The sequence below is a fragment of the Terrapene carolina genome, unplaced genomic scaffold, assembly GCF_002925995.2.
Source record: "Terrapene carolina triunguis isolate 2854851 unplaced genomic scaffold, T_m_triunguis-2.0 Scaffold138, whole genome shotgun sequence".
Taxonomy (NCBI): Eukaryota; Metazoa; Chordata; order Testudines; family Emydidae; genus Terrapene; species Terrapene triunguis.
Genome location: NW_020664489.1, coordinates 6,337,973 through 6,353,029, shown reverse-complemented (window position 1 = coordinate 6,353,029; position 15,057 = coordinate 6,337,973). Strand labels below are relative to the sequence as shown.

Here is a 15,057-nt window from a genome sequence, read left to right as displayed (position 1 = left end):
AGGTAAAAATGTTTAACTGCATGCACTGTAACTTAGTGTAATAACAGTTTTCCTTTCAGTTTCTGTGATCATTACTTTAACCATTTTACATCTGTCAAGGATGCTCCAACTTACTGTAAGTGCTTCTTCAAGACGTGATGCAGGCACACATATTCCACTTAGGTATTTATGTAACCCTCTCTTAGTTGCGTCACACCAAACGCTTGGAAATGAGTCTAATGCAGAGGGGACGGAGGGTGGGTCATGTAATACACATCTACATAACATTGTGAAGAACCGCAGCTACAGTAAATAACCGTTTCTTCTTCAAATAGATGCAGCCATGTATTCCACCTAGGTGACTCGCTAGCAGTAACCCCTCCCACTCCCAGGAGGCAGGGCTCGAAGTCTAACTAAACAGGGACTGCAGGACTGGTCTACCAAAGATTGCATCCACCTTGGAAGTTGTGGTTATGGCATAGTGATTTATGAACCCATGTAACTAGGACCCCAAAGCAGCCCTGCACACGTCCAATAAGGAAACATCACTGAGGAACACTATGGACGCTGCTTACGCCCTCATAGAATGAGCTTCATACTCTTAGGGGGTATAGCCGAAGCTACTTCATATGCCATCTTGATGGAGGATGTTATCCATTCAGAGATAATCTGCGAAGAGTCTGCCTGACCCTTCACAGATTGTAGCGTAGACACAAACAAGGTGAAGCATGAAACTGTTCAGTCCTGTCCAGATAAAAGGCTAAACATCACCTGACATCTAAGGTATTGAGACACTGCTCCTCCGACTATGAAGGCAGCTTAGGAAAAAACAACACTGGTAAATATATTGCCTGGTTCAACTGAAACAGACCACTTTAGACAAAATTTTGAGGTGTAATCATAAAGTCACCTTTGAAGAACTGTTTATAAGGAGGCTCTGCCATCAGAGCCTGCACCACTCACACACTTGTGGATGTTATCGCTACCAGGAAATCAGTTTTCCGACACAAGAGTGCCAAGGAACAAGATGCTAGGGACTCGAGGACCCATCAGAGCCACTAGGACCATGTTTAAGTCCCACGGGGGAACCATTTCTCGGATCAGAGGATGTAGACTAAGAAGCCCTTTTCAGAATCTTGTTACCATGGCATTGGAGAAGACTGATCTTCCCTGAACAGGAGGATGAAATGCCAGTATCACTGTCAGAGTACATTCCATGAACTATGCCCAAGCCCCAAAAATTGAAGGTGTAACAGGTACTCCAAGATGTCCCGGATAGAAGCCAACATTGGCAGGAGTCTGCAGGCTAATGATCACACTGAAAACCACTTCAATTTCACTGAATAGGCTATCATGGTAGACGACTTTCTGCTACTGAGCAGGACTTGCTGGACAGCCGCTGAACACTGCTCTTCCATGATTCATGCAGCAGCCACACCATGAGATGCAGGGAGCTGTACATGGGATGCAAGGTGGGGCTGTGATTCCAAGTGAGTAGATCAGGATGAAAAGGAAGCAGTATGGGAGGCTCAACAGACAGCATGAGAAATTCAGTGAACCAGCACTGTCTCGGCCATGCCGGGGGCAATGAGAAGGAGTTTAGACCAGTTCAACTTGATCTTCAGGATGACCTGAGGGATGACTGGGAACAAGGGAAACACATAAAGGAGAGCAGACTGCCAGCAAAGGTGGAAAAGCATTGGACAGGGAGCCTGGATTGAGGGCCCATCAAGAGCAAAACAGACATTTCCTGTTGTCAATCGTTGAAATTCCCCAAGCTTTGAAGATGACCTGGAGAATACTTGTCTTCAGGTCCGCTAAGATGGTCCACGAGATGATTCTGAACCCTGGGCAAGTGAACAGCTATTGGAATAATGTTCTCTACAATGCAGAACTTCGACAGCCTGATTGCCTCTAAGCAAAGCAACCTGGAGTGTTCTTCACCTTGTTTGTTCAATAATACATCGCAGTGGTATTGTCAGTAAATATGTGAACCAGTGTCTCTTATACAGTACCAACAAAAAGCATTACATGCATTGTAGATGGCCCAAAACCCCAGCAAGTTGATATGAAGTGAAACAACCTACTCTGACCACAGTCCCTGTACTTTCAGTGACCACAGGTGCACCCCACAACCCATCAGGGAGGTACTGGTAACGTCTGACTTGGCTGGCGAGGGCTGGACAAAGGGGACACCTTGGTAAATGTTCTTTGGACGCATCTACCACTGCAAGGAGTCCAGAACCTGTGGAGGAAGATGAATCAGTCCGTCTAGAGGATGAACAGCAGGACAGTAGACCATCCTGAGCCACATGTGAAAGGGGCAAAGGTGTGACCTTACAAATTGGACCACCTGCATGCAAGCAGATGTGTGACCGAAGAGCCACAGAGATGTCTGAACTGTCGTGGAAGACAGACTGCAGACTAAGGCAAAGGTAGAAAATTGTCTGAAAACATTCCCAATGTTGTGGAATCTAACAGGGCCCCAATGAACTAGACTTTTTGTGTGGGAGCCAAGGTTGACTTTCTGGTGTTCAGGATGAGACCAAGACAGTCGAGCAAGCACAGTGTGGTGCTGACACGAGCAAGAACTTGCTCTATGGAGCTGCCCCCTAAGTAACTGGTTGTCCAGATACGGGAAGATGTGAATTCCCTTCTTTCTGAGATACATCGTAACAATGACTATGCATTTGGTAAAAACCTGGATGGCACAGGAGAGGCTGAATGGTAGCACTGTGTACTGAAAATGGCGTTTCACCACAACAAACTGAAGGAACCTTCTGTGGCTTGGCAAAATAGCTACATAGAAGTGACTGTCCTGAAGATCCAGAGCTGCAAGCCAGTCACTGTGAGACAACTTAGGGAGGAGAGTCAATAGAGTGACCATTTGGAACCTCATGTATGTGATATATTTGTTGAGACTGCAAAGGTCGAGGGCAGGTTTTACCCCTCCTAAGGATTTGGGTACTAGGAAATACCAAGAGTAGAAGACATGACCCCTATGTTCTGGCAGAACTTCTCCACCACTCCCAAAGCTATCAGAAAACAGACCTACTCCAGGAGCAATATCTCGCAAGAGGGTTCCCTGAAGAGGGACAGGGAGGAAGGGAGTGGAGGATGTGGGGAGAGGAACTGAATGGCATAACCGGATCTGACAGTGCTTAGGACCCAGCTGTAGGGGTAGCTGAGCCCCAAGCATTGTGAAAGAGGCCACCCTGTCCCCAAAGGGGGGAGATGAGGAGGGAGAAAGAGTGGAACAGTGCTTTGAACCAAGGAGTCAAAATAGGCATTTGGAAGGCACTGGGGGAGGTCGTGTGAACTGTCTGAATCCCAAGCCTATTTTCTCCTGTGGGACCTATCAAACTCTTTCTAAGGTAGTCCCATTGCGTCAGGGGAGGGAAAGGCTGCCCAAATGTGCACTGTAGAACTCAGCAAAAGAGGTTGAAGAAAATGAAACAACAAAAGGAGTCATCAACAATCGAATTTGTAGTTTTGGAAAGTTCACATCCGTCAGAAATAGCAGGCTGTTCTCAAACTTCCGTCTCCACTCTGAACTTGTTCAAGCATCCATCCCTGAGACGTCTTCAACCATCACAGGGAAATGGAGGTAATTCAAGCATCAATTCTTCAGAAGATGACTACTTCGAAAAGGAATTGGATAAACAAGAAAGACGCCGGCAAGTTTCTGCGATTCATAATTGTAATGAAGCATTATTCGAGAGAAACTTTCGGGAAGATTGTGAGGCGATGGAGTCTATTGGTAGGCTAAAAGTTAAGTCGGTTTTTGAGGCCATTCACAGCTACCCACACCGCATTCAGGCTGCCTGTAGAATTGCTTCGAGCATGCCAACAACTCAAGCTAGTGTAGAGCGACTGTTTTCGGTTTTAAAGTTATTTTTAAATGATTTGCGGCAGGCTATGCAAGATGACTTGATTGCTGCAATAATATTTTACAGAATGAATTATGAATGATTCTAGGTTGTATCATTGTTGATGACATTTAAATTGTTTTAAAAGGCTGAATAAAAACGTTTTTTTCAAAATTACAGTATGCACTTTTTTATTTAGTTAAAAATTCATTTGAGTCGGAGCGCGGAGCGGAGCGGAGCTGGAGCAGTCACTATTGGTGCTGGAGCGGAGCAATTCAAAAATTTGATTGCTCCAAATCCCTGCCTGCATGTACACCCCCAAGGAGCGCAGTGTAGCCCTGGAGTCCTTGAAGGAGTGCACTATCTTGTAAATTTTGTCCGCGAACAGCTTTTGACCATTGAAGGGCAAATCCTCAATGGCTTCCTGGGCATCAGGGTAAATACCCAGATTCTGCAGACAGGCAGCCTCTTCTCATAGTGACCGTGGAGGTCATCACCCTAGCTGAGGTGTCCACGACGTCTAGTGCAGACTGCAAGGATATCTTAGTCACCAAGCAGCCCTCAGTGACAAATGCCCGAAATTCCTCTGGTGAGGTCTCAGGCAGCTGGTCTGCAAACTTTGACACAGCTGTCCAATTTTAAAAAATCATAGCTGGACAGTGAGGCTTGCTGGTTAGCAATTCACATCTGTAAAGAAGAGGAGGTATACATCTTCCTGCCCATCTGGTCCAATCATTTAGAGTCCCTATCCTCAGGGGTGGATTTAAACCTGCCCTGATGAGCTCAGTCATTCACTGCAGTTACATCTAAGGAATTTGGGGCTGGATGCGAGTAAAACCCCTCAAATCCCTGCACAGGAACAAGCTAGGGCTTTTCCATGCACTTAGCTGCAGGCTGTACCAAAGCCAGCATGCTCCAGAGAGCCATAGCTAATTCAAGGAGCACGTCACTGATAAGAAGGGTAACTCTCCCGGGACAGATGGCTGTTAGATGTCCACCAATTTGTGGATGTTCTCTTGAAAGAGCTTTACCTGCATATTGAGGGAAGCAGCTACATACCGCAAAAGGTCTTGGTATGGCTTAAAGTCCTCTGGTACTGAAGGGAAGGATGAGCCAGGCAGCACAGCACAGTCCACAGGCAAAGATGAGACTCTTAACCGAGCCAAAGCCAGATCCTGTTCCAGGGTGGACAAACCTGGACAGGACAATTCTGGAGGCTCTGCAGGGAGAAGTACGGCCAGCGCCTAGGCCTGCAGCAGATTGACGCTCACCAGCGCAGACCTAGCCAGCAATCTCACCTTTGAGCAAGACAAAGAGTGGGACACCCACAACTGAGGAGTGTCCCACAGATTCCAAGCAGGCTACTGACATGGATATGGCATTGGTGGCCAGCCCAGTAGGCACCAGGCCAGGGACCTCCATCCCAAGTACGAGATGCATGCCAATCCTGGTACCCATAATGGTCCATCAGCAGCCCTCAATGCTGGTTGGGCAATGGAGAGTGGGAGGATGACAACCCTGACTCAGACGCAGAGGAGCCTCAGGATCGCAGAGATAAGGGCAGAGTGAGACCAGAGGGAGCGAGGAGGCGGTCTGACTCATCCGTCACCCAGAACAAGGCAGAACGCAGGGCTGCTGATGGAGACGGTACCATTGGTTACCAGGCATGCCGGTGCTGGAAGCAGTGTCAGTCCCAAACTGAACAGCGGTATCAGGGCATCTGACAGTACCAACGTCGAGGGTGGTGAAAGCCACCATGGAAGCATTTGTGGTTGTGACTGCAGCAGCGCAAAGGAGGTTCCTGGTATGAAGGCCCCCTATACCAATCCCGGTACTAGCCCTGCTTACACAACCTGTGGAAGGGGAACATTGGGTTGCAGTGCTGACAGACCCAAAGGTTCAGCAGCTCATTCGATCAAAGGGGCTATAGTTGGCGCACCCCTGGCAAAGTCCTGGACAAAAGGAGAGGTCAGGACCGAAAGGCAGAGGAGGTCTATAGCTGCCCGGTATGCTGCCAACGTGGAAACAGTCAGTGCTTGCATCTCCCTCATCAGTACTGGACTCAACGGACACCCAGAGTCAACAGTACAGGGTTTCTATCCTCCCTACTTAGTATCAGGGAAGGGTTAAGATACCTGCACCATCACACATGCCAGCACCAACTCTGCACCTGTCCACACTTTTCCTCGGGGAGGTTGAAGAGTCACCCTGAGACCTAGAGCAACCTCAGTTGGTCTTATGTAATCTTTTCCTCAGCACAGTTGACAAGGAACGGCTTCTCCATTTCTTCGGAGAGGCGCCTGCTCCAGAATGTGAAGCAGCAGCTCTCCGGAAGTTCAAGGGCAATCTCCAACCCAATGAGGGCCTTGGTACCAATGCAGGCTGCATGGCCTGTTCAAGCAGGCGCTTCTTCAGGCAAGGATCCCAAGCCACTTGAGTCCATTTCTTAAACGATCTTCAGATCACACAACACTCCTTGATGTAGGCCTCACCAAGACAGAGCAAGCACCAAGTGTGGGGATCGCTGTTGGGGGGACATTGTTTAAACCCCGCCACAGGCAATAAGGAGGAACTCATGGAACCACCTCATGGAACAAGGGGAGGTGCTACAGCCACAAGGCGCTAGCACCCCCCCTTTTGCTGGTAGGCAAAATTCTCTGGTTCCACTGCACTGGGCACCCACACACCTAAGTGGAATACACGGCTACATGTACTCAAACAATATCTTGTTTTCATCTGGTAATTAATTTACTTTTCTAGGGTCATTCTCTGAGTTGCTCCCTACCTCTCCCAGTGCTGGAGAGTATGTACATCAATAACAAATAAGACAGTTAAGGGTTCAGGGTCTACTTCGCTTGGAAGTGTCTTCCATGTTTAACATACAGTTCTAAAAAGTTTTCCTGACATTTAACCTAAGTTGCCCTTTACTTAATATCATTCCATTTCTTGATTATACCCACTTGTGCCACCATAAATAAATGGTCTCCCTCGTGGGTGTCAACACACTTTAAATAATCATACCTAAATAGTTTGGTCAAGGTATTCCTATTTAGGTTTTTTTAGCATTCCTCATCTTTCCATTGCCTATTCATTTGCAACTTTTCCCCAGTTATCCTTTAGTTTAATAGATATCTTTCAAGCGCTAATGCATCCAGGGTGTATACAGTACATTTTCACTAGTGCTATATAAAAGAGGGACCAGTTATCATCTCCTTAGTTATGAAGGATGAAATTTTTAAGAGTACCTAGGCCCTAGAGTCCCATTTTCAAAAATGACATGTCTATTTAGGAGCTTATGTCGATGGGAATTCACCTTATAAGTGCATTCATAGTTTTGAAAATGAGACAAGAGCTTTTGACTATTTTATCCAATGTCCCTCTAATTCAAAACCAGCATTGTCTCCTCTTTCCCTGTCTCCCCCACCACCACAATGTAAAACGAAGGATCAGCCACACCAAATCATGACCCATTTGTCCTGGTTCTCTACCACCAATTTCCCTGCCAAAAGGCATAATATTTTGGTCTGCACATAATTTCACTTCAATCCTAAGAAAAAATGTACATATGTTATGAAAACTAGTTCCAAACATTTTTAAGTAATATTTATTTCACACATAAGGATTAAGTAGGTAGGTACAAATATTGTGTCAATTCTAGTTTACTAGTACTACATATTTATAAAAGACCAATTGTTATGACAATTACAGAACATGACATACTAGTTTTATACAACTCTTCATAGCAAAAAAATAGACCCCACTTATTGTACAATTGCTTGCACATAAGTGGAATATATTCACTAAAAATTTTAGGTATACCACATAGGATGATAACCTGCTAAACAAAATACTAACGTAGCCAAATGCTTCCCCATCAAACCTTGTATTACTGTTTGACAAAAGGAGGATTCTTTCTATATTATTTTAGATGTCTGTCCCTCCTTTTCTATGGTGCACTCCCCTTTAAAATAAAATGACAGAGAAAAATCCCCAGAAAGAGGTCTAGTACTATTGTGGGAAAGTAAATATATTTTATCTATAATTACCTATTGCTAGCAGTGATTGAGCTTTCATGGTCAAAATTCCTTTAAAAGATTAAATTGAAGACACATTCCATACAAAAACCCTTTACTGAACAAGACTATACATTTATACTTCTCACAAGAAGCACCCAAAGCACTTAACAAAAGTTAATAATCATTTTCCAAAATTTCCTCAAATAATTTCAAATTCAAGTTAAAATATAAATGCACGTTGCTAGACAGATATAAAATTAAATTATGGCCTGAGACATTTTGCCACCCACACCATACACCATCAGAACAATTATACTCTTTTGGAATGTACCTCATTTAATCAAGAATTTTAAATCCACCATTCACTGTCTATAATATTTGAAAACCTACTATGAATTACATTTGGTCACAACAACCTGGGTGGATGCAAACTGGCACTAGAGATTAATCTTTTCACAGCTCATTACCATTCCATACACCATTCAGCCCCCCAACATCAAATACATAATAATCCTTTCACAACGTAAGAGATATTGCTGGTACAAAGTCTGCCGATGGCAATGGATGCAGCAAAACTATCCAGGTCAAGAAAAGAGAGATTCACTTCAGGATCAGCATGCTATTGCATAATACCCACTACTAATGGTGACGTTTACTAATAATGCAATTTCCCAGCACACAATAGAGTACAACATCCTATCAATGCCATGCCAATTCATCCTCTCATTAGCATATGGGGATTTAATGTCTGAACACAATAGTACAAAAATATCTAAACAGACAGATGACAAAGTACACTTTGCAATGAATGTATAATAGATACAGAATTGTCGTTCCACCTCTCATAATTCCATGCTCACATGGCATTTCATCAATGCACGTTTTTAGGTTGTGTGGGACAGTCCCAAGTTCAAAGTTAATCTTGTGTCTTTTTGTTCCTTCATGAGTGCTTATTCAACGTTTCTCCAAGTCTTTCCATGGCTTCTGTCTATGCCTATATTTTTAGTATCTCGAAAACCTATTTTGCCCTTTTTTGGTTTTGCTGTGTGATAAAACAATAAGGCTCATGTTATGCTTTCAGTTGTGCTGTTTATACATGTATACATTCCCAGAAATACTGTTTGAGTTCTGTACAAGCTCAAAGAAGCAGTCCAAAAAGGGTAAAGGCAAGCAGCACTTGACGTTCAAAAATGGAATAGCAATATAGAACAGAGATCAAACATTATAGAGCTTTTTATTAATCAAATATAATGGAGCTTTGTTAATTCGATACTGGGCTCCCTCTGACTGATTGTATTTCACCAGCTTCAAAAAGTGAAAAGAAATGAAGAAGAATCCTCAACGCAGCTGGGTGCACAACCATCTCAAAGAAGCCTTGGTAAAGTAACACATCATCTCACGTATATAAAGGTTTACTCCAAAACTACAGAAAATATAGGCATATGTTACAAGTGGAACATTCATTTCAGAAGTCCTAAAACACAGTCCCTAGATGCTTAACACTGCATATACGAGGCCACCATGACATCTCAGATAAAAGATGCACGCTATAGAAAAAACTAAATTTCTACAGTGGACCAGCCCAAAAAATTAATAAATAACAATGGTAGTGAATTATCCTGCTAGGTCATTGTAGCGGGGTGATCACACGCTCCTGCCCAGGAGGGGTTAAAAGTAGCCCTGGGGAGGGCTGTGGCTGGGAGAAAGCAGCAACTAGGCTGATTGGGGAAGCAGCCGCAGGTGGGTCATGCCTCAATCAGGCCACAGCTAGCCCTATAAAAGGCCAGTGAGCCAGGAGCTGACAGAGTCTCTCTCTAGATGTAGAGTGAGACGGACCTGGCTGCAGGGACCTGAGCAGAGTACCTGAGGAAAGGCAGAGGAGCTCGGGAGGCTCCAGCCTGGAAAGCCCCAGGCTGCGGCCTAGCAGAAGGCCAACGGGTACTGGGGGTTGCAGAGGGCAGTCCAGGGGTAGGCAAAGGCAGCAGGTCCAAACCCAACTTTGCTGGTGATGAGTGGCTTATATTGCAGTCTGCCCCAGGGCACGGGGGCTAGACAATGACTGGCAGTAGCCTTACACTGAGGCAAGGTGGGGATTAGAGGGTTGGGGATTCCCCAGAGAGGGGAGAACCAGAGGCAGAGTATGGGCGTATTGCCAGTGGGCAGCACCCCAGAGAACGGGCACCGGGGTCCGGGAGGGACACGGGGCCAGAAATAAGTGGGACACCGGCCTACAGAGGGCACTCCAGACTGGAAATCGAGCTAATTCCCTGAGAGACCAGCAGGAGGCGCCGCAGGGGTGAGTCCCGCATCGCTACAGTCATAAATAGTTTGAACAGCACTCCAACCTCCCCACTAGTGTTAAGTGATGGTTCACCACTGCCTCCTAAAGCAAATGCAGGGGGCAAATGTTGTCTGAAGACTAGAATGTAAAAAACCAAGATGTGTTTCAAACGCTATAATAATTTCAAGAGCACACGGAGGCTAAGCAAAGGAGGACACAAAATCCTTCAAACCTTCATGCATGAAGGAATATAGGTAAAGCCTAGCTTTGGACTTGGGATGGTCTACACTGAAAAGGAACTAAAAGTATATCCAATGTACAGGTAAGAGAGTCAACAGCCATGTCCAGACTACATGGCCCATATACATTTTTAACTTTACGTATATGTCTAAAAGTGCAAGTAAGTGAGCTTCTACATCTAACCAAGCACTAGTGGATTGCCCAATAGGTATGGAGTTGTCATGCTCACCATAAATAAGTACATTAAGAATTAAAGCCTTCACTAAAAAGATAGAAGTTTTCTTCCTCAATTGTTTTAAGTCAATAGTATTTTTGGTTAAGAGACACGTCTCCCTTTACAATAATAATTTATGAGTAGAGTTCCACTCCCACAAATGTACATACAAATTCACATAGGTTAAGCAGCTGAGTCTTTCAGGTTTGTTCGTATTCTATATTTAGACAGCCCCAAGAAAATCAGTTAATCAAGAACAGAATGCATCTTAGCAGTACTAATGTTTGTTTTGTTTTTAATTTATAGGCTAAATTTCATTTTTTATAAATAGAAGTAGTTACCTGTTTATATTCACCAACGCAGTTTTGGCAGCAGAATCTTTTCTGCTGACCATCAATCGTAAGGACATTGTTTCCAGCTCCTTTACTGGGCAAGTACTCCCCACAATGCTCACAGCAATTCATTATTAAACCTTTCGCCATTCTGTATCTATTGAAGCAGTGGTCACTACACAGCTTATGAGTCATGTTCTTAAAGCTAACTTCATGGCGAATCTAAAAAAAAAAAACAATCAAGGTTTTTCATCAGTGTATTACACTTGATAATCACAACTTAAACAATATCTGGTTCAACTGAAAGCCTAGATAATATTGTGACATATGCATTTGAAATAACTATAACAACAAACAAAGCAAACTCTGTCTCCTTGCAATCTCTGGGCAAAAACCTAGCCCCAGCTGTTCTTGCAGCCCTGGCCAATCCAAGGTCAAAGGGTGAGATTCACACAAGGCTGCTCAAGAGAATGGGGAGCTAATTTACATCATTTTCCCCACCTGCACTTTATACGCTTTGTTGGCAGTGAGCAGGATTTTTAATATATTTGGCTATTAATTTACAAGGCTGTCTTGGGGCTAAAAGGATGCATATAGGTTGCTATGTAAACTGGGCCCAGTATTTGCATCCAGAATGTAGTAATCCCAATTTAGTAGAATTTAAATAAGAGTATATTCTACTATACAAACCATCTATTCATTACTCAGGGGGATTCTCCAAAATATGCAATTAGAATAGAGAAAATCCTGAACTGTTTTGATGGCAACATTTGTATGTACTGTACTGATCAGTATCAATTACTATTGGATTTATACTTTGAGAGCCCTCAAAATAGTTATTGAAAAATGAAATATGAGAGGAGCAGTAACTGTTTCTACTTTTCTCCCTTTTAAGAATGCAAGAAACCAGGGGCCACCCAATGAAATTAATAAAACAAAACAAACAAAAGCACAACACACAGTCAACCTACGATACTCATTGCCCTGCGATGCTGTGAAGGCCACAAATATAAATGGGCTCAAAAAAGAATTAGAGAAGTTCATGGAAGATAGGGCTGTCAATGGTTGTTAGCCAAGATGGTCATCCATGCTCTGGGTGTCTCTAAGCTTCTGACTGCCAGAGGCTGGGACTAGACAACAGGAAGTGGATCACTCTCTAACTGTTCTGTTCATTCCCTTTGAAGCATCTGGCAGCGAGCGCTGTCAGGAGACAGGATACTGGGCTAGATGGCCCACTGGTCTGACACAGTATGGCCATTCTTATGCTCTTATGGAGATCAACAGTGATCAATTCAACATAAAATTTTTAAATTACTCGCTGTCTAAAGAAAAGCCTTGGCAGCAATGAAAGTGAACTCCAAAATGTTAGCTGCAGGACTACAAAAATGTTAGTAATACACAACTGTCTTCATAGATTTATTAAATTTAAATATGCAATAAAGAAATTTACAGAAATTAATATTATCTAACCATTATAAAGCATGACTGAAGATGGCAAGAGCTATAAAATTGCTAAATATATTAAGCCTAATAAGTGTAGAAATACAAAAAACTGGACAACTTTAAAAAAATAGACATTTTACCACTCTTTCCAATCAACTTTTTAATAATAAATGTTCTATTAGTAAGTAATTTAAGAGTTGAGACCAAAAATTCAACCTGACCTCAGTTAGTTTACCACAGATAGTGCATCTTGACTTATTCAAGATTCCTTTTGAGGGATTATGCTTGTCTTCATAGAAGGACAAACATGATGTACTGCAAAACTCCTGGAAAGACTCACTGGAATCAACTTGAGCAACAATGGTGCCTTTCATTGTTGTTATATCTCTGAAAGACAAAAGCGCTAGAGCATAAAACTTTTTTTTTTAAATTGTATTTTATAACAATATAATTGATTCTTTTTTCCCCACCCACCATGCACTTTTCATTTCTCAGATTCCAAACAGCTTTTGGTTCAATACTATTTTCAAGACGGCCCCACTGTACTGACATCAATTAATCATTCTATCTGTTGCATTTGTTTCTCTTGAGTTTAATACTACTTGCTAAAATATAGAGTTATGAGCAACTTTACATTAACATTGCAAATGGACCACTAAAACAAAGCAATTTCTGTTATATATCCAAAAGAATTATCAGGCTATATATTTTTTCCTACATTACTTCCAATATTGAAGATACAGTATTTGTAAAACAGCTTTTACCAACGAGCAGTTACTAGTTGTGCATATCTAACTTAGTACATGCAAAAAATTAAAATTTAAACATAAAACTACGGATTTTTTTAAACAAAAGCTGCTTCCCAACAATAAAAAAAGTATTTTAAAAAAACTTATTCAGTCAATAAACATCTATTTCCTGCTCCTCAAAAACCCATAACACTGCCACAACTAATATCAGCACTTTATTTTATTATTTTTGGAAATTCTTTTCTTCTGAAATAGGACACTGAAGAGCTGTCTTTTTAGCTGTAGCCAGAAATTTTTGTTAAGAGCAAAACTCCACTCTGAATTTGCCTGGTGTGCTTGGATATTACAATGCATCATTTTAAATAAAAAATAGGCACAATTTATAAAAGTAATCAAGTTGGCTAAAGAAGTTCCAAATCACCAATCTGAATATGGACTACCTAGCTGTAACAGATTAAACATACAATTGAGACAGCAGATTATTTTTGGACTAACCAAATGAACAGTAATAAATTACTCTGAACTAGTCCTTCACACCTCTCCTCATTAAAAGTCAATTGCACTATTGTGTTCTGTGGCTAGTGCTAGATACACTTGGTCTTCAGCCTCATGCTACACTATGCACCTTAACATTTGCAATAATCTCAGTTGTATGTCTTGTTGCATGCCTTTCCTTCTGCATTTATTGTTTGGCCATCTCTGCAAAAATAGCAGGACATAATAATAATATTAACAACCAATTTACCAACTTTGGGTTTAACAAGATATCTAAAGTTACATTAAAATGTTCTTAAAGTAAGCTTGGTTTAAAGTCAGTCAGTTTTAACTGTAGGGTGTCTTATGAATCTAATTATTTCAACACGTTAGATTACTTGGTTTTCAGATGGCAGCAGAGTTTTTAAGAGATACTTCTAGCTCCTAAAATGAAGAGCCCCCTCCAAATCAAATCCATCATACATTATAGATATTCATCAGAAAGTTGTGGTTAACAATAGACACAGAATAATGAGCAAACTCAACTGACAATGGATAAGCTTAACTGCTTTGAACACAAGTGATATTTGCTAGTGAATTTTGCTGTTACTTCACAAGAACTTTACTCCCATAAAACTAAAAATGTGAGTCTCTACAACTTAAACTAAAGAGCCAGATTCTGTAGCTGGGGCTGTAGCACATCCATATCATCCGTGCATTGGGCACAAAGGACTGTTATACACACGGACCAGAGGGTTCTTTTCTCCCTCTCCTCTTCCTCTCCTCCCCTCCCCCACACATCCTCCACGGAAGTTATGAGAGAGGAAAAATATCTCCCTTTTCCTTACAGTCACACGGCTTTTGTTTTTTTATGATTACTGATGCAATGGAAATACCATTCAGCAGTATAAAGCAAGAATAGACTGGGCAGGTCTGGAGGTCAAGTGACAGCATGTTACATTCTCGTGTTGGGGACGGACAAGTCTATCCCATGTTCAGTTCTGAGTTTATAAACTGGGAGGAACTGAAAGCACTGAAGACATACAGCCTCTGGGGAAAGGGAATGCTGTATGCTACTCTTTAAAGATTGCTTCTGGAAAAGGCATGGACTGCCTGTACAGTGAGACACCTTCAGATCTACCCTCATCTGAAAAGATGTCAGCATGAAGCTGGACCTTTTGCAAGAGGACTACAAGACAAGACAACTTGCTTGTGTACTACCACAGAAACAGAACGCCAGCACCTCTGCCCTGACAAGCTTACAATCTGTGGCATCAATTGGGCCAAGATTTACAAACGTGCTTAACTTTTAGCACGAATAGTTTCACTGACTATGATCAGAGAGAAGTAAGAGCATCAAAAAAGGGAAAAAATGGCAATTTTTAATAAAAATTTGAGGGGAAAAATAATGAACTTTTAACACATTAGCCAAAATTTTCAGAAAGTGACTAACAATTTTG

At 42.3% G+C, this 15,057-nt stretch overlaps 1 protein-coding gene across 7 annotated transcripts in view; it reads right to left on the bottom strand.

Annotated features, from left to right (window-relative positions):
• The window catches only part of ZMYM2 (zinc finger MYM-type containing 2), a 189,407-nt gene that overhangs the window by 106,945 nt on the left and 67,405 nt on the right, over positions 1-15,057 (bottom strand). For all 7 annotated transcript variants that reach the window (XM_024216997.2, XM_024216980.2, XM_024217026.2 and 4 more), the window contains 2 exons: positions 12,596-12,761; positions 10,941-11,153 (listed from right to left, as the gene is read on the bottom strand). In XM_024216997.2, coding sequence (XP_024072765.1) covers positions 10,941-11,153; positions 12,596-12,761 — 379 coding nt within the window. The remainder of the gene's footprint in view (positions 1-10,940; positions 11,154-12,595; positions 12,762-15,057) is intronic.